Below are 17,166 nucleotides of genomic sequence, written 5' to 3' on the forward strand. Positions count from 1 at the left end.
AGGCTGACCTTAAACTCAGGGTTCTGTCTGAGTTTGCATCTGGCCCCCAAGTGTTGGCCCAGCTCTCATGTTTTAATTCTTAAAATTTTACAGTATAAAAGAAAAATAAAGAAAAAAATTTAAATTACAATTTCAATATGAAAAGTACTCTTAGCTCCCTCGTCATTGTCTGCCCTGTTATAGTGGATATAAATTCATGTAGCAGCCACCACATTAATATTTCAGTCTGATGCATTTTCAGTCTCCATACCTTGGCAGACACATGATCCAGGCCTCCACCACAGTCTTTATCATCTTGGTAACAGTGACATAGTCTAAGAAGTGGGCAAAGCAGAGCTAGCTAATTAGAATCCTTTCCTAAAGTTGGTTTGTAGGAAGTGACTGAATCAGAATGAGATGGAGCTTTGGGAGAGGGGGGTCTCGCCCACAACCTAGGAAGCTGAAGGCCAACCTGGGCTACCCTCCACACCCCACCCCACCCCACCCCACCCACGTTAGAGATCCTGTTTTTAAAAAAGTTAGGACTATATATTCCTAAAGCTGTTTGTGCCATCTTAGCCGACTATACAAAATTAGACTCACCACAACAGGAACTGCTGTGGCCATCCAAGATAATTTGAGCTTTTGGATTCTACTGAACCTAAACCTAGAGCCACCCCCAGTCTTAGGAGTTACCTGAGGTAACTAACACAACACTTCAGCTTAAATTAGTGTGTTAGTGTTCTATAGTCAAATAATTCTTACTAAAACAAACTTGTTTGTCCTAATTTTGATAAAAAAAAATATTTATATCTCACTCCATCTCTGACTTAAAGGCCTAGCTAAGCATGCTACCTCCCCGGGATCTCCTACACCAAGGCTGGACTTGTCACATAGAGGAGGATGAGCCTGAGTCTCCTTCCATCCCGCCTAGAGTGCTGGGATGTGCACCACCACAGCAGGTTTATAGAATGCTGGGGATAAGCACAGGCCTTTGTCTAGGCTAGGCAAGCACTCTACCGAGATAGAGCCGTGGCCTGAATGCTACGGACTTTAGTTGACTTAGCTGGAAAAATAGATGACAATGAATATGTTTGAAGCTGCTAGAAATTCTTAGAGAGTGAAGTTCAAAGTACCATTAAAATGTTGAGAATGATGTAGCAGTAAGGGTTTTTCAAAATCTTTTGCTGCTTTCCTGCAGCAAATGCATTCTCTTTTCTGTCTAGAGCTGTCAATAAGGCTCCTAAAGCTCAACATTAATATGATAGTTTCTAATGTAATCTCTAATGTCATCTGGTATTTCTAGAACAATGTAGTGGCCATCTATTGTTTATAGCCGCAGCCATCCATCCAGCTTTGCTAACACCACCTTTATTATCCTGTGAGAAACTCGCCTTCAGTTCATGTTCTTCGGGGTGCTAGGTAAGTTCCTGACGGGTGCTAGGTAAGTTCCTGACGGGTGCTAGGTAAGTTCCTGACGGGTGAATCCTATCAAAAACTAGTTGGCCATATGATCAAGGATCAAAGAATAAGGCCTAATGTTTTTTGTTAATTGAAAAGGAATATTGCAGTTGATGACTGAAAATTTATTACAAAATCATTTGTACAACAAATCAATGACAAAAGGACAGGTCGTAGGGTAGCAGGCAGCACTAATTAAGTATATCAGCCATTCCAGCTGAATGCAGACATGGCTTTGACCTGTCTTTCTCCATATGGCACTCAGGACAGCCACCACCAATTATCAAACTTAAGAGTACCAACGGACCGACAAATAATGCTCAAACAATCAGTTTGCTATCTGAAAAAAAAAATGAAAAACTTTTTTCAGTTTTTCACTCCACTTTATGCCAAAATAAAGTATACACAAAAATTAAACAGTGCTTAGCTTGTAAAAGGTGCTTGCCTCACAAGCCTAGTGACCTGGTTTGGATCCTGAAGAAACCATGTAAGGCAGAAGGAAAAAACTGACTTACAAGCTTCCCTTTGACCTCTACAAGCAACGCCCTGCTCTATCAATACCATTTTTTTTAAAAGTTAAAACATAAAAAATTAAAAAAAAAAAAGAAACAATAAAAGAAAGGTATGGGGAAAAGATGGTCCTTGCCACCAAACAATAAACCCAATGACGACGACCTGCATTGTGGAAGAGAACCAACATCTAAGGTGTTTGTGACCTGCACAGATGTCACCTCCCCCCACTGCACACGTGTGCCTGTATATACAGACAAAACACAGAGATCAATCAACAAGTAAATAGATGTAAATTAAAGGGTGTGCTCTCAGAAAGACAGAAAAGCCTCAAGTCAGGGGAGATGACAGAAAGTCTCTGCAAACAAACAAAAACAGAAAAAGCTGGCAGGGTGGCACATACTTGTAATCCCAGCACTCAGAAGGTAGAGGCAGAAGGGTCAGAGATCAAGGGCATCCCAGCTACACAGTGAGTTTGAGCTAGCCAGGGCTACAGGCGACACTGTCTCTAAACAAACTAAAACCCACCACCACACAAAAAAGGCCATTGTGGCTACTTAGCAGGTTAGAGGGCAGCTTTGACCATACAGCGAGATGCTGTCAACTACAAAGCCACGTTCTCATTTCCTTAGCCTAGTAACTTTACTTCTTCTTTTTTAAAAAAATTATATGTGTAAGTGTTTGGCCTGTGCGTGTCAGTCCAATATATGCATACCTAGTGCTCTCCAGAGGGCATCGGATCTCCTGGATCTAGAATTACAGGTGGTTGTAAGCCACCGTGTGGGTCCTGGGAACTAAACCCCTGTCCTCTGAAAGGACAACCAGGGCTCCTAAGTGCTGAGCCTTCTCTCCAGCCTCCTGTGCTTCTTCTCTTCCTGAGACAGGGTCTCACTGGCCTAGATCTCACTGTGAGGATCAGGACTGAGGTAAACTTGCAGCTATTCTCCTGCTTTGGCCTCTCCTCTGTACAGTTTGTGAACCAACACCTTCCTTCTCAAATGCCACACACAGTAGGCTTGCACTGTCTAACTGCCAGATCCGCCATGAATCCCATTTCCTCCGGGCAACCACTCCTCCCTTGTCCCTGCATAGAAATCCCACAAGTAAATTCATTACAGTCCCTTGTCATTGCACCCTGTCACCTCTCCCTTTGCAACAATAGCTTTCTTTTACTACCTCAGCATTTCTGGGATCAATGCATCTTCACTTAGTTAATAGGAACATTCTGCAGAACTGTCCCCAGCGTCAAGTCTGTGGGACGGTCGGGAAGAGGCTATCTAGGCAAGAGAAGGTCCCTAGTGTGTTCTGCTATGTCCTCTGGCAAGAGTCCCCCTCAGCCTCGCCCCATGGCTGTCACCTCTCGTTTGGATTATTTTCACTGCAGCAGCTGTAGTTTCTCCTACCTCTGGTCTTTCCTTTCCCACAGCATCCAGTGCATCCACTGCTGCCAACCTAAATTCTGTTCCCATCATGTCACTTCCTGGCTCAAAAACAAACTACACCGCCCTTTCCATCTCTGCAAGCTCTCCCTCACTCTGCTGTCCTTTCCTTCTGGAGAACAAATATGCCACAACTCTTCCCTACTCGATGCACTTTCTGAAAGCTCCCCTCCCATCTTCCTGTGCCATTTCTTCCCAGAGTTGTCTTTAAAAGCAGAGTTTCTATAGAATCCTACTCTGGCTCTTTTTCATTTGCATTACTCTCGATGACTTCACCCACAATTAACACCTCTACCCTGATGTCTCATAAATATTCATCGCTGTTCTGACATTTCTCTTGAGCACAGACTGGTACTTCCAATCAGCTTCTGGCCTTTTCCACCAGGATGTCACAAAGGTAACTCAAAAGCAGCATGCCCTGAAATGACTGTCATTCTTTCCTCTAAGTGGGTCTTTCCTGGTCCTGTTATCGGGCTTCTCCCCTTTAATATGTTCTTTGTTATTTAAGAGAGGGTCCCAGAGTCACAAGCTACCTACCTATGACTCCCAAAGATCACAGCGTGGGAGGCGGGCATGCACCCTCTTCTTTTTTGGTTTCACAACTGTCCAGTTTCCCAAGCCAGAAATCCATGACTTATGCTCCAGTTCTTTCTCTCCCATTTTGAACTTCTCTGGATTGTTTGGTCATGTTCATGGTCACCCCACCCTTCAAGGCAAGCAGGGTTTCTCTGTGTAGCTGTGGCTGTCCTGGAACTCACTCTCTGGACCAGACTGGCCCTGAACTCAGAGAGCTGCCTGCTTTTGCCTCCCCAGTGCTGGGATTAAAGGTGTGTGCCACCTTACCCGGCTTACTTTCTCTTTTCAAACAGGGTCTTGCTAAGTGGTCAAGGCTGACCCCTTAGCTGACCCCAGATTTCCTTTGTAGGAACTAGCTGGCCTTGAACTTGTGATGATCCTCCCTCCCGAGCCTCCCAGACAGCTGGGACTTCCAGGCTGTGCCACCACCCTGACCAGTAACGAGGCTACAGTTTTACACTAGTCCATCCAGTCTCTATCTTTGCCGCACTAGGAAAGCCTCAGAACTCTCAACTCTATCTGTTGCCCTTACCCTCCCTTAAGCAGATGTGAGGCTTCCCAAGCCTAGGCCTGGTTCACAGTACATTTCTACTCAGGAACAGTTTGAACAGACTCTCAGGAGTGAGTATCTAGTAATGCTGTGTGTTACACAGCACATATAACCTACAGAAATAAGGCTCAGTGGTCAAGAACACTAGCTGTTCTTCCAGCGAACCAGCTGGGTTCCCAGCACCCACGTGGTGGAACAAGTCACAAGCATCTGTAACTCTAGTCCCAGGGGGATCTAACACCCTCTTCTGGCCTCTTGTGGGCACCAGGCACACAGATGGTGTACAGACATACTACATTCAAGCAATACCCATCACATTAAACAAAGAATAAATATAGAAATCAAGAAAGAATGAGACAAAGAGAAAGAAAACATACACTCTAACATCAGCGACCAAGTGGCTCATAGTGCAATATATATATTATATATATATATATATATATATATATATATATATATATATTAGGGTGAAGTTCATTATTGGAGATAATGCCATCACATCTGTATTTCAAATGCTCTCCATGACAATTTCATTTTCCAGACAGACTTCCTGTCAGATGTAATGACCTCATCAACTCATATTAAGCAAACAACTCATATTAAGAGTGAAATATTGGAGCTGGGTTCGGTGGCGCACACCTTTAATCCCAGCACTTGAGAGGCAGAAGGATCTCCGTATTGACAGCTTGGTCTACACACGGAGTTCCAGTAGACTACAGAGACCCTGTCTCAAAACAAACAGACAAACGAGGGGCGGGGGAGCGAAGAGAAGGAGAGGGAAGTGAGATCTAGGATAGTAGGACAGGCAGATAGTTAACAGACTGCTGCTATTGCAGAGGACTGGGGTTCAGTTCCCAGCACCCGCATGGGAGCTCACAACTATCTGGAACTTCAGTTCCAGGAGATCTGACTCCCTCTTCTGGCTTCCATGGGCACTATACATACATGGTACAGAGGCATGCATGTAGATAAAACAGTAATACACAATAAATAAAAATCCAAAGCTGGTGTGGTGACACACGCCTTCAATCCCAGCACTGTGGAGGTAGAGGCAAGCACTTGACTAAGGTCTAAGGTCGCCACAACCAACTCCTGCTCCCTTGAGAAATACCCTTTCTTCCTGTGGCATACTTCCTTATGTACTCGTGTATAAAGGCATCATTTTAAGACAGAGAGAGGTGAGTTCCAGGACGGCCAGGGCTACACAGAGAAACCCTGTCTCGGGAAAAAAAAAGACTGAGAGAACCAAACTCACTTGTAAGTATTCACAACACTCAGTTTCTTTTCTTTTTTTTAATGTTAGAGATCACCACTAAGCACTGTATACACAGCCTTGATGACCTGCCCTCTACCTACCTTCTTATGTTCTCTCCTAGCATACATTTCCTATTCCTTCCCTTGTGTTAAATCCAGGCTAGAATCCCAGTCAGAAGACTGAAGCACAAGGATCAAGAATTGGAGGCCCGCTAACTGGGATACACAAAATCCTGTCTCAAAATGACCACCTTGACCATGCTTCATAAAGGAATGCGTGTCTGTACACAGGTCCACAACACCAACTTTCTTACCATCATCACTGTCTCCTTTAAACATCTACCTGTTTCCAGGGAAGTCTCACCTCTATGCAAGGATTTACCATAACAACAGGTTATAATTGTTCCTATTAGCCTAAAGGGTGGGGATCCCTTCCAATTTGGAATTCCCAGCACCTACCTCTTGTTTGCTCTGGGTGCCTGTTAAATGCTGAGTGACAGGAAGAAGGCGATCCAGATTCCTCTGGCTCTTTCGAAGTCTTGCACAACCTTAACTGATTTCACTTTCTTCCCTTGGGTCTGTACCCAGTTAGCTCTCCAGTCCATCCCCTGCTACGCGCCATGCTCATTTGGCTTTTGTTCAAACTACCCTCTCAACTCCAACTGACTTCATCTACAGAGAAGTGCTCTATCCCTCAAGCCTGGGATCAGATTCCCCTTCCCTCTGGAGTCCCAGTCAACTATTCCATCCCCCAACTGATTACTTCCGCCATAGAAATCCCACAGATTACACATCTTAGCAGTCACTCTCTAGCTAAGTCTTCTCTTTCCCTGATTTTATTTCTTAAAGTCAGGCCCTTGCTATGTGGCCCAGGCAGGCCATGTAACCTGCATTCCCCTGCTTCGGCTCTCTGACTGCTCACGTTAGGCGTGTGCCAACACACCTAGCTCTCTCTCAACTGCATTTACACTCTTTGATGGTAAGAACCATCTTCAGCTTCTCAGTACACTGCAACACAGTAAGACACAGGAGCCTGTGTGTATGAACTGTGAAAAAGAGAAGATGCAGGGATAGGTTTTAGTCCCTCTACACCACTAAGCTGCTCGGTAACTGCAACCATCTTACTTAAGCACAGGCTTGTTCCTCATCTGTTAGTGCAACTTCACAGCTTTGAAAATTCCCAGGAAAGGCCAGTGAGACAACTTCTCAGGTAACAGTGCTTGCCACCAACCCAGACAAGCCTTCAACCCCTGGCCCACATGGTGGAAGGAGAGAACAGACTCCCAAAGGCTCCTCTGACCGCCACATGAGCCATGCTGTATGCATAAACACACTCAAAATACATACATCTCTTAAAAGGGCCATATAGACAGCAAAAAGGAAAACAAGTTAAAACTCAAGGCCCAAGGGTGGTGGTGTGGGCATTTAATCCCAGCAAGGAAGCAGAGGCAGAGGATCTTAGCAAGGAGTTAGAGGCCAGTTTCAGGGCAGCTAGAGTTGCACAGAAAAAAAGCCTGTCTCAAAAAAATGAAAACAAATACCACCTCTTAGAGTAGGAACATTATTTTATGTTGGTTAGCTCAATGTGTTGATCAAGCCAAGAACACTGGTCTGATAACATCAATTCTAAACTACAGGAGGTTCTCTTAGCCACCAGCTATATACCTCAACTTCATAAAGAAAGATACAGTTGATGGGAAAGTTAATAACCTTCATCCAGACAGCGCTGCATGATAGAAAAATAGCAGTTGAAGTTATCCATGGAGACCTAAATTATAGCTTGGTTATGGTTCCTAGAAATGTTCTTAGAAGTCTCATGACTGTTCTATTAGAATGACTTTCCCATATCAAGGCAATAATTTAGAGGGTACATTTAGCATGTAGGAGCATCTGTAAGAAATGTCTTGCAAAGCAGAAGCAGATCAGGAGGAGTTCAGGGCCATCCTTAGCGACATATCAAATTCAAGGTCAGGCTGGGTTACATGAGACATTAAAACCCAGAATCAAAGTGGGTGGTGGTGTCTGACCACAGAAAAAGCTTCTCACAGGTAAAACAAAGGCGCTAAGACATGGGTACAGAAACACAGCTTAACTGTTTAGCTGCTCTTTAAAAGATTAACTAAGAAATACGAAGCTGGGCATGGCCGCACATGCAGAAGCAGGCAGATCTCGAGTCCAAGGCCAGACTGGTCTACACAGGAAGTTCGAGGCCAGCCAGGGCAGGTTATATAGTAATCCTGTCTCCAAAAAAAAAAAAAAAAAAAGCAATGCCTTCATCTCTCCAAGGTAAAAAAAAAAGAAAAAGAAAAAGAAAAAGAAAAAGAAAAAGAATCCTTTAGCTTCACCCCCAAGCCTCAGGCAACCAGACACTAAGGATGCTCCTAACACATGGGCGGCAAGAACATTCCTGAATTCCCTGCCCACACCTCCAAAAGATTATGTTTTGTCAAGGCAAGGTTTCAGGGAATCTAATGGAGACAATATCACTTAAAACTGATTAAGGAGTAACAGCATCCCCCCAGTCCCCTCCCTACCTATTTTGTAACCTAGGCTGTCATCAAACCAAAGTCAATTCTCTTGGCTCCACCCCTCAAGTGCTGGGATAATAGTACCACGAGAGCAGGGTTTCCTCAGGATGCCAGTGCTGGACTTGATGCAATCCTTCTTGCTGCCTCAGTCTCCTCTGTAGCAGGTTTTGAAAGACAGTTTCTTTACATAGCCCAGGCTGTCCTGGAATGCACTGTGTAGATCAGGCTGGCCTCAAACTCAAGAGATCCTCTTGCCTGTCTCCCCCAAGTGCTGGGCCTAAAGATTCAGCCCACTGTACTCTAAACTCAAATATCTTTTAAGTGGCCTACCTGAGCCAAGCATGGTAGCACAGGCCAATAACTGTGGCTCTTTGGAAGTAGAGGCACGACAGAAAGTTCAAGACCAGAGTCACAACTAGGAGAGCATGGCTACGTGAACCTCTAGGTTCAGGAGGAAAAAAGCATCTCTCAATTTTAAACTGGCTGGCTGACTCTTAGGGGATTTTGTATTTGAGCAATTTTATTTTTACTTGGCTTAAAAATGGAACCCCACAAATTCACTCTACTGACTGGCTGTCCCTCATCTACACAGACAAAACATGTGTGTCTTACATAAAATGGGAAAATAAAGCCACAGGCCAGGTAAAAAGGCTTCCAGTAAATGTTACTATGCCACCATTCGTAAACCTGTTTCTAAGAGCACACCAGGCCTACCAGTGGACTAATGAACAGTGGGAGGCATTTACTAGATGGTTGTCATTTTATAGCTATGAACACTAGGTTCAAACCACGGGTAAACAAGAACCTCTTGTTTTGCATTTTCATATGCCATAAAGGGCTGAACTGTCTATCCTTCAGGACTGCATACCACAAAACTGGATGAAATTCAATATTCTGGCTCTAAGAAGTAACAGCCCAATACTTACCTAGACCAGTGTCAAGGTACTTATTTAAACTGACAATTATTTTTTTTACAAACTTATGCCAATTTTGTTGTGTTTTTTACTCCTTTCACTAACACTAATTTCTGGGCACTTGTCCGGACCTACCTAAAATTGGGGTATAAACAAGACTCATAAATAAGACATTATAAAATTGGGACATTGCAGTTTCACAATTAGAACACTTAAAAAAAAAAAAAGACAACTTTAACAACCTTTAATTATGTGACCAGGTGATTGGAGGCTACAAAGTGTCAGATGCCCTAGAACTGGAGTTTCAGGTGTTTGTGGGCCACCTGATCTGTATGCTAGAACTGAACTGGGGTCCTCTGAAAAAGAACTACAGGGTCTTAACCCACTAAGCCATCTCTCTAACCCCTTATTTGTTTTTCAAGACAAAGTTTCTCTGCCCTGGCTGTCCTGGAAGACTGTAAACCTGGCTGGACTGAAACCCAGAGATCTACCTACCTCTGCTTCCCAGTGCTGGGATTAAAGGCATTCACCAACACTGCTGGGCACCATGTTATTTCTTTATAAACTGATTGCTCCCACACATCACAGATTTACAAAAAGAGTGAAAAGTGGGGCCAGAGAGGCGGCGGCTCAGCAGGTAAGTACACTGGCTGCTCTTCCGGAGGACCTGGGTTTGATTCCCATTACCCACCTCAGGGCTCACAATCACCTGCAACTTTAGGCCCAATGGATCTGACACTCTCTTGTAGCCTCCAGGGGCACCAGGTATACATGCGGAGTACAGCTGTACCTGCAGGCCAAACACTCGTATGCATAATTTTAAAAAAATTTAAGAGAAAACTGAACTGCATATGGAGGTACATGCCTGTTAACCCCAGCACTGAGACTGAGTTGGTAAGATGACCACTTGGAGGCCGGTCTGGTTTGAATGTGTCCATGCGCGCACACATGCGCGCGCGTGTGTGTGTACACACACACACACACACACACACACACACACCCGACACACACACAAGCTGGGCACAGTAGAACATGCATTTAATCCTAGCACTGATCAGATCAATCTCTGTGAATTCCTGGCCAACAAAGAAACAAAGTTATAATTCTGCCCTTAGTTTGATGGTTTTCTTCCCAACTTCAACCCTTCCCTTCAGTTCTCCTGCCAGGAATGCCTCCTGACTCATCTCTGCACACTAACATCCACCACTTCCTGGAAAGCCCTCCTGGACAAAGACCATTTCCACCAAAGACTTTTCTGGATTTTTTTTTTTTGACACGAGTCCTACTGTGTAGCTCTAGTTGTCCTGGAACTCATTATATAGACTTTTCTTACACTCAGAGATCTGCCTGACTCTGCCTCTTGAGTACAGGCTGTGAACCACCCCAAATGCTACCAGCAAATTCGTCTTAATAATCCCTGAGCATCTTGTCACTTGTACTACAGAGTCAAGTACTTGATGTTATTCCTCCCTAGAAGTTGTTTTGCATTTCGTATCATTTCCCCATGCAGAGATACAACAGGGACAGCACCTTTCACATTCTCTATTATACAGCTAGCAGCAATAAAAGCTCCTGGAATGACTGACTCAACAGCGGAAATGAAGCTGGTCTTGCAATTATTTCTAAAGCAAGCAACTGGCTTTTCAGTTACAATACTCCATCACCTTCAACATGCATGAGTCTTTGGAGATGAGATTTAATTCTGCCTCAGCTTCATCGATACACAGGAAAGGTGGCACATAGATCACATCTACACTTATGGTAAAAAAGGCTAGTCACACATATCGTGTGAAGGAACCCGTTTCAGAATTCTTATAGAGTGCCTACTATCTTGCGGCAGCACGCCTGCAAGCGGTAGGAAGCTGGCACCAGGCTCTTGCAAAAGGGGCGAAACTCTCGTTGGCAGTAAAATGCTCAAACACGTGAACCTCCACTGTTAAACAAGGCTCATTAACCACACAAACTTGCTGTATCAGCTCTCTGCCTTCCATGAAGTGCTGTGATCTCCTCTGCTTATTGTTGAGAGCCAATGATGGGTTAAATTCCCATAAATTAACCAGTGCTTTGGTGGTTTGCCCAAGCAAACTGCTGGCATCGGTGTGGATGGATTTAATAGACCGGCCCGCCCGGGGAGCCCGAGGTGACTAAAGAAAGCGCCCAACCAAGCTTCCCAGCAAGGAAAAAAACTACAGAACTCGTGTGGGTCTCGCTCTCCCAGTAGTTGGTGCTTAGTGTCAGCTTATCGTGCAAGGAGGGGTGAGCTCCGCACGCGGCTGCTGCTCCCCCCTAAATCTCAGCTGAGTCTCGCTAAGGGGCGGCAAAGTAACACTTCGGTGACTGCCCAACTTTCTCCTCGCTGGACGCCTCAGTTTTTCCACACTTAAGAGCCCCAGAAGAGGAGGTCTGGTGGCTGAGGCAGAGGGGAAACACCTCGCCCCGCACAAGCGTCAGGGTGGGCAGAAACAAAGTGAGCGCTGGCAAGCCCAGGCCGCCACCCGCCGCCTCCCGTTCGGCCCCGCTCACCCTCCAGCAGCACCTCCTTGCCCGCGCGCTTCAGCGCCTGCACGGCCTGGTCGTGGGTGGCCTGGCGCAGGTCGGTGCCGTTCACCGACAGGATGGCGTCGCCCAGCCGCAGCGCCCGGCTCTGGTCGGCCGCCAGCCCTGGGAAGATCTTGGAGATGAGGATCGGCATCCGGTTCTCGCGGCCGCCCTTGATGCTGATGCCCAGGCCGCCCGCCTCCTGCTTCACCACTCGCACTCGGCGCACGGGCGGCGAGGCGCTCGCTTCCCCAGCGGGACCGCGGGGCGGCGCGGGAGGGCTGGGCGGCCCCAGGCCGCGGTTCGGGCTCGCGGGCAGCGAGTCGCCGCCACCGCCGTTCGGGAGACCGTTAAAGGCGGCCGCCGGCGGCTCAGGCTCGACCGCCGCGGCGTCGCCCGTCAGGCTCAGGCTCTCGCCACTGAGTTCGGCCACCACCCGCACCCAGCGCTCCCTTAGAAGCAGCTCCACCAGCCCCGCTTTGGTGGCCCGCGTCCACACCGCCATGACCGGCCCTGCTCCCGCAGCCGCCGTCGCTGCAGCTCCCCCGATTCCAGTCGGGCAGCCTCGGCGCTTCCCCCTTCCCGCCCGAGGGGGGCGGACCCCTCCCCTCCCCCCGGCGATTCATTATTCATGAGGCCCACGCCCACTTTCCGGGGGGCGGGGGAAGGCCGGCGAGGCCGCTTCCGGGAGGCGAGGTTGTCCTAGTTCACCAAAAGCTCCTGGTAGGTGGGCAGCACCTAGTGAAGCAAGGCTCCTCGCGGTCCTTCCCTTTGGTTTCCCGTGACCTCCTCGAACTTCCGACCTCTTCCACGAGAGCTGCCCGGGCACGGAGAGCCAAGCCAGCTTGGAGAGGCACTTTGCGATCCTGCAGGGCCGGGTGGCGCGTTCATTCTTGCATTGATTGGTTCATTGCAAAAAGCCCTGAGCTCTCAGAGGTGTGCTACTCCTTTTAAGGCCCTAGAGACACGCTGAATAAAATGCACCACAGCTGAGAGAGCTTGTGGTCTAATGGGAAAGAAAAACAGAGGCAACCAGCTAGGTGTGATTCTCTGTGGTTAAAAGTCTGTACAGACGTCCCTAGAACAGAATAAAAAAGAACATTTGGTTAGTCTTGGTGGGAGCAGCACAAGCATAGGACAGAGCATAAGTGACATGGGACCAAAGGTATGGATCCAAAGTTTTGTCACTGCTTTTTAAAATCACCTGTCTGCTTGCCTGTAATTAGAGGGGACTGTGTCTTGTCAAGCACTAGAAAGCCACAGTGCGCAGGGTCAAGGACATTTTCAGCATGCTGGTGTTTTAGAGTTCCCCACAGACTAATGGATATATAGTTAACGAAGATTGTGCAAGATTAGCCACAAGATTATGAGGCTAAATCCCACAATCTGCCATCTGCAGCCTCAGGAAAGTTGCCTGGTATACTCTGGATCCAAATCCAAAGACTGAAGACTACATAGAAAGAAGTCTGATGATACCAGAAGACTAGAGGCCTGAGGGGAGGGGAGGGGAGTGGAAAGCTACTCTGTAAAAGCTGGCCCAGTCGTTGGAAAACCAGGAGCACTGAAGTGTGGCAGGGGAGAGATGTCCCAGTTTTCACAGAGTGAATATTCTACGCTTTACTCTTCCCTGGCAGTCCTCACCTGATTGGAGGATGTGGGTTCCCACTGGTAAGGACAATCTTCTTTACTCAGGTCACCATGGAAATAATTTCTTCCAGAAACAGACACACCCAGAAAGGTTTTACCTTTGTCTATCCAGACGTCTTTTAGCCCAGTCAAGTGAACACAAAAAATTTAACCATCTGGGATGGTTACTTAGGAAGTCACCAGATGCCAATGTGAACAGGGTTAGTGTGACTAGTGTGTGTGAAAAGTTTCATATACCCAAATCCTGAAGGGTTCGGTCTTGATTTTGTAAGTTTGCCAGTCTTAGTCTGGATTTCATCACTTTAGATGAACATCCCAGAAACTGTATAAAGATTTGATAGCTAAAGAGTCTGGTTTTGTTAATTGCAGAGCTAATAACAAGACCATATATAATGACCATAGCAACATTTTTTGAAAAGCCTTTTAGATATGTTAAAAATAGCTTAGTCAGGATCCCCGCTACACCCAGGCTGCACCAGATAACCAGAACTCAATGACATCACTTAAGATAACCAGACAGCCCCAGGGCTGATGGACGAGCAGACAATGCTCTGTTCTTCTCATCTGGAGAGATGCCACTTTGACCTGCCCTGCAGCTGGAGAGTCTCCCCCAGGATCCTGACCCTTAAATCAGAGACTTCTGCTAGACACTGGACCTGACCTTCAGCTCAGATTTGTAGCACAGGTGAGCAGCCTTGGGGAGATAGGCTTAGGAATTTAGAGTGAGCATTGTGTGAGGACCCTCAGTGGAATAAAATAGAACGTTTGTTATACTAACTACATATATCTACCTTCTTGTCCCCAACACTATAATCCACTGTTTGTTCCAACTCCCTGGGGTAGAGGAACTGAGGTAGAGGAACAAATAGGAAAGACTAACTTAAAGACTCTGACCTAGGCACTGGAGAGATGGCTCAGTGGTTAAGAGCACTGACTGTTCTTCCTAAAGCACCTGAGTTCAAATCCCAGCAACCACATGGTGGCTCACAACCATCTGTAATGAGATCTGATGCCCTCTTCTGGGATGTCTGACAGCTACAGTGTATTTACTTGCATATAATAAATCTTTAAAAAAAAAAAAAAAGACTAAACAGGCGGCGGTGGGGGTGGGGGAGACTCTGACCTAACAGCCACAAAAAAAAAAAAAAAAAAAAGACAAATTTTGTTCTCCAGCTTCAGGGTTTAGGGTTGCCTACAATTCACTTCACACAAAACAAACAAAAAATGAGGATCTTGTCAGGAACTGTGGCTCAGACCTCAAATCTTGGTCCTTAGATTACTTGGGATGCTAAGACAGGCTTAGGCTGGGAGAATTAACCAGGCTGGCCCTGACAACACAGTACAACCCTGTCTTTAAAAAACAAACAAACCAAAACCACAAGGCTGAGAAGGTAAGTTCCCAGCAAGATCATTAGGACCAAGATGCCCTCTTTCCTCCAGCAGCGGAGTAAAATCCCCTTGCTTTCCTTTGGGCAGAGACAGGGAACAAACTGTGTGCATCAATTCCTGTAAGAGGGGAAGTTCAAAGGATTACTCAGGAAAGCCGAGGTCAAGAGCCGTGCAGCAGCCCCGAACCTCTCTATCAGAGTGCAGTCATGTGCAGACAAAACTTCCAATGAGTTGTTTGAACAGGTTAAGCATTCCAAACCCCAGTGAATAAAGATCAAAATGAGAAATGTATCTTCTTATCAGAAGAAAGAGATCATTACAAGAGACCTTTGTGAAGAGAGAGTCGGGTATGGTTTTTCCAAGCTGCAAATGTCAGAGAAAGCTCAGGGCCCTAGCCTCCTCCTAATCAGTTGCGGTAAAGATGGCTGTTGTTCCAGCAGGTCCCAGTGTGCCCAGTGCACCTGCAGTCACAGGCATTTCTGGCTTGACTCCAGCTGAGCCAGAGCCCCCAGAGGCCTGAGTTATGTGAAATTTCTGCTTGTTAGAGAGCATTTGGCAGCTGATTCCTCAGAGTCTGAGCACGAGTTTTAACTAATTTTAACACTTCTGCATATGTGATCATGGGGGGGGGGGGGTTGGGCAACCGAGGACACCTTTATAAGTGCTGAGAATTCTTTCCAAGAGTATGAAGGACTTTTTTGTCAATAGAGTTGGAGGAAGTCACAAATTTAATGGTGAGGATGCTTATGTAAGACAGCAAGTTATATAACAAAATATCTCAAATATTTAAACCCACATGGATGGTAATAGAGTATTTTTTTTTAAAAAAATACATTTTGAAGCAAGTGCCTTTGGCCTAGACATCTACATAGGCCTGGTTGGCGTTGAAGCTTTTGCTACTATTGGTGTGTGTGTGTGTGTGTGTGTGTGTGTGTGTGTGTGTGTGTGTGTGAGACACAGAAGTCATAGCACACATACAGAGCTAGAGAATAATCTCAAGTGTCTGTCCCTCTTTCCTGTGTTTTGGGACAGGTGTTTTAGTTGCTGCATACACCAGGCTAGCCCATGAGCCTCCAGGGTTCCTGTTTCTCTCTCTCATCTTGCTGTAGGAGCAAGGTTCCTTTCATTCAGCTTCAGTTCGGTTCTAGAGATTCGAACTTAGGTTCTCACAGATATGCAGGTTCTCACAGATATGCAGCAAGAGCCTTACCAACTAGACCATCTCTCCAACTCTTAATCATCCTCTCCCCCCTCTTCCCCCTCACCCCCCCCCACCCCCCCACTCCCCCACTCCCCCACCCCCGTTTTCCCCAGTGTAACCCAGGCTAGCTCCAAATTTGCTGTGTAGCCAAGAATGACCTTAAACTGATCTTCCTGCTTCCGATGTAAAAAGTCCACCTACATCATGGCTGCATTTCCACAGTCGGTCCCCACTTTACGCTCAGATGCTCATCCAGCCAGTATCCCTCAGTGATGCCTCCCACATCTACACCCAAGCCTTTCAGAATACCTTGAGTACCTTAAACTCCTCAGCATGACCTCATTCCAGCTTTCTGTGACTCCCTAAGTCTTTGGGACTTTTCCTCTGAATGACGTAATTCTATACCTAGGCTGGCATGGTCAATTAAGTCACATATTCCAGGGAGGCGAAGACCACCTATGGATTATTTTTGCTCCCCACTGCTTGAAAACTTCTGCCTCGCAGAGACAGAAAAACTTAACTTCATTAATCTTGAGACTGATTGGCAGCGGTGCTTCCCGTACCAGCGTCTTCTCAAACAATCCCTATCAGAGTTATTGGTTCCTCGTAGAGCAAAAATTACCAAATTACCGTATAGGAAATCTCAAGTAGTCGGTGAGATCTACTTACTGTGGATAATGAAATCTGAAAATAGGGTACACATCTGTTTTCATGGGTTCTTAAGGACAGGGGGTCAAGCTTAGAGAATTCTAGCAAGCATATTATTTTACCTACCTCCAAAAGAGGGACCGACTGAGGTAATTCCTGTCACCTGTCAATAGCTCCTTTCCTCTGTTATCAACTGCTGCCTCTCTATTCCTCAGAACAGGAAGAGCTCATTACTACTCCAAAAGGAGGGGGTGTCAGTAGTAAGTTCATTTTGTAATTTCATCCTAAAATTCTAAATCAGGCCTGATTCTTTGCACCTTCAAAACTTAATAGGTGGAGCTGGAGAGATGGCTCAGCAGCTAAGAGGTCAAGACCACTGACTGCTCTTCCAGAGGTTCTGAGTTCAATTCCCAGCAACCACATGGTGGCTCACAACCACTGGAATGGGATATGATGCCCTTTTCTGGTGTGTCTGAAGACAGCTAGAGTATACTCATATACATAAAAAAATATATGTTTTAAAAAAGATTAA

General features: G+C 46.1%; 1 protein-coding gene across 1 annotated transcript in view; it reads right to left on the reverse strand.

Moving 5' to 3' along the window:
• Nucleotides 1-12,338, reverse strand: part of Sntb2 (syntrophin beta 2) — a 75,895-nt gene extending 63,557 nt beyond the window's left edge. The window contains exon 1 of the mRNA XM_052166652.1: nt 11,735-12,338. Coding sequence (XP_052022612.1) covers nt 11,735-12,254 — 520 coding nt within the window. The 5' untranslated portion in view covers nt 12,255-12,338. The remainder of the gene's footprint in view (nt 1-11,734) is intronic.
• Nucleotides 12,339-17,166: the final 4,828 nt, after the last annotated feature.

The sequence above is a fragment of the Apodemus sylvaticus genome, chromosome 21, assembly GCF_947179515.1.
Source record: "Apodemus sylvaticus chromosome 21, mApoSyl1.1, whole genome shotgun sequence".
Lineage (NCBI taxonomy): Eukaryota > Metazoa > Chordata > Mammalia > Rodentia > Muridae > Apodemus > Apodemus sylvaticus.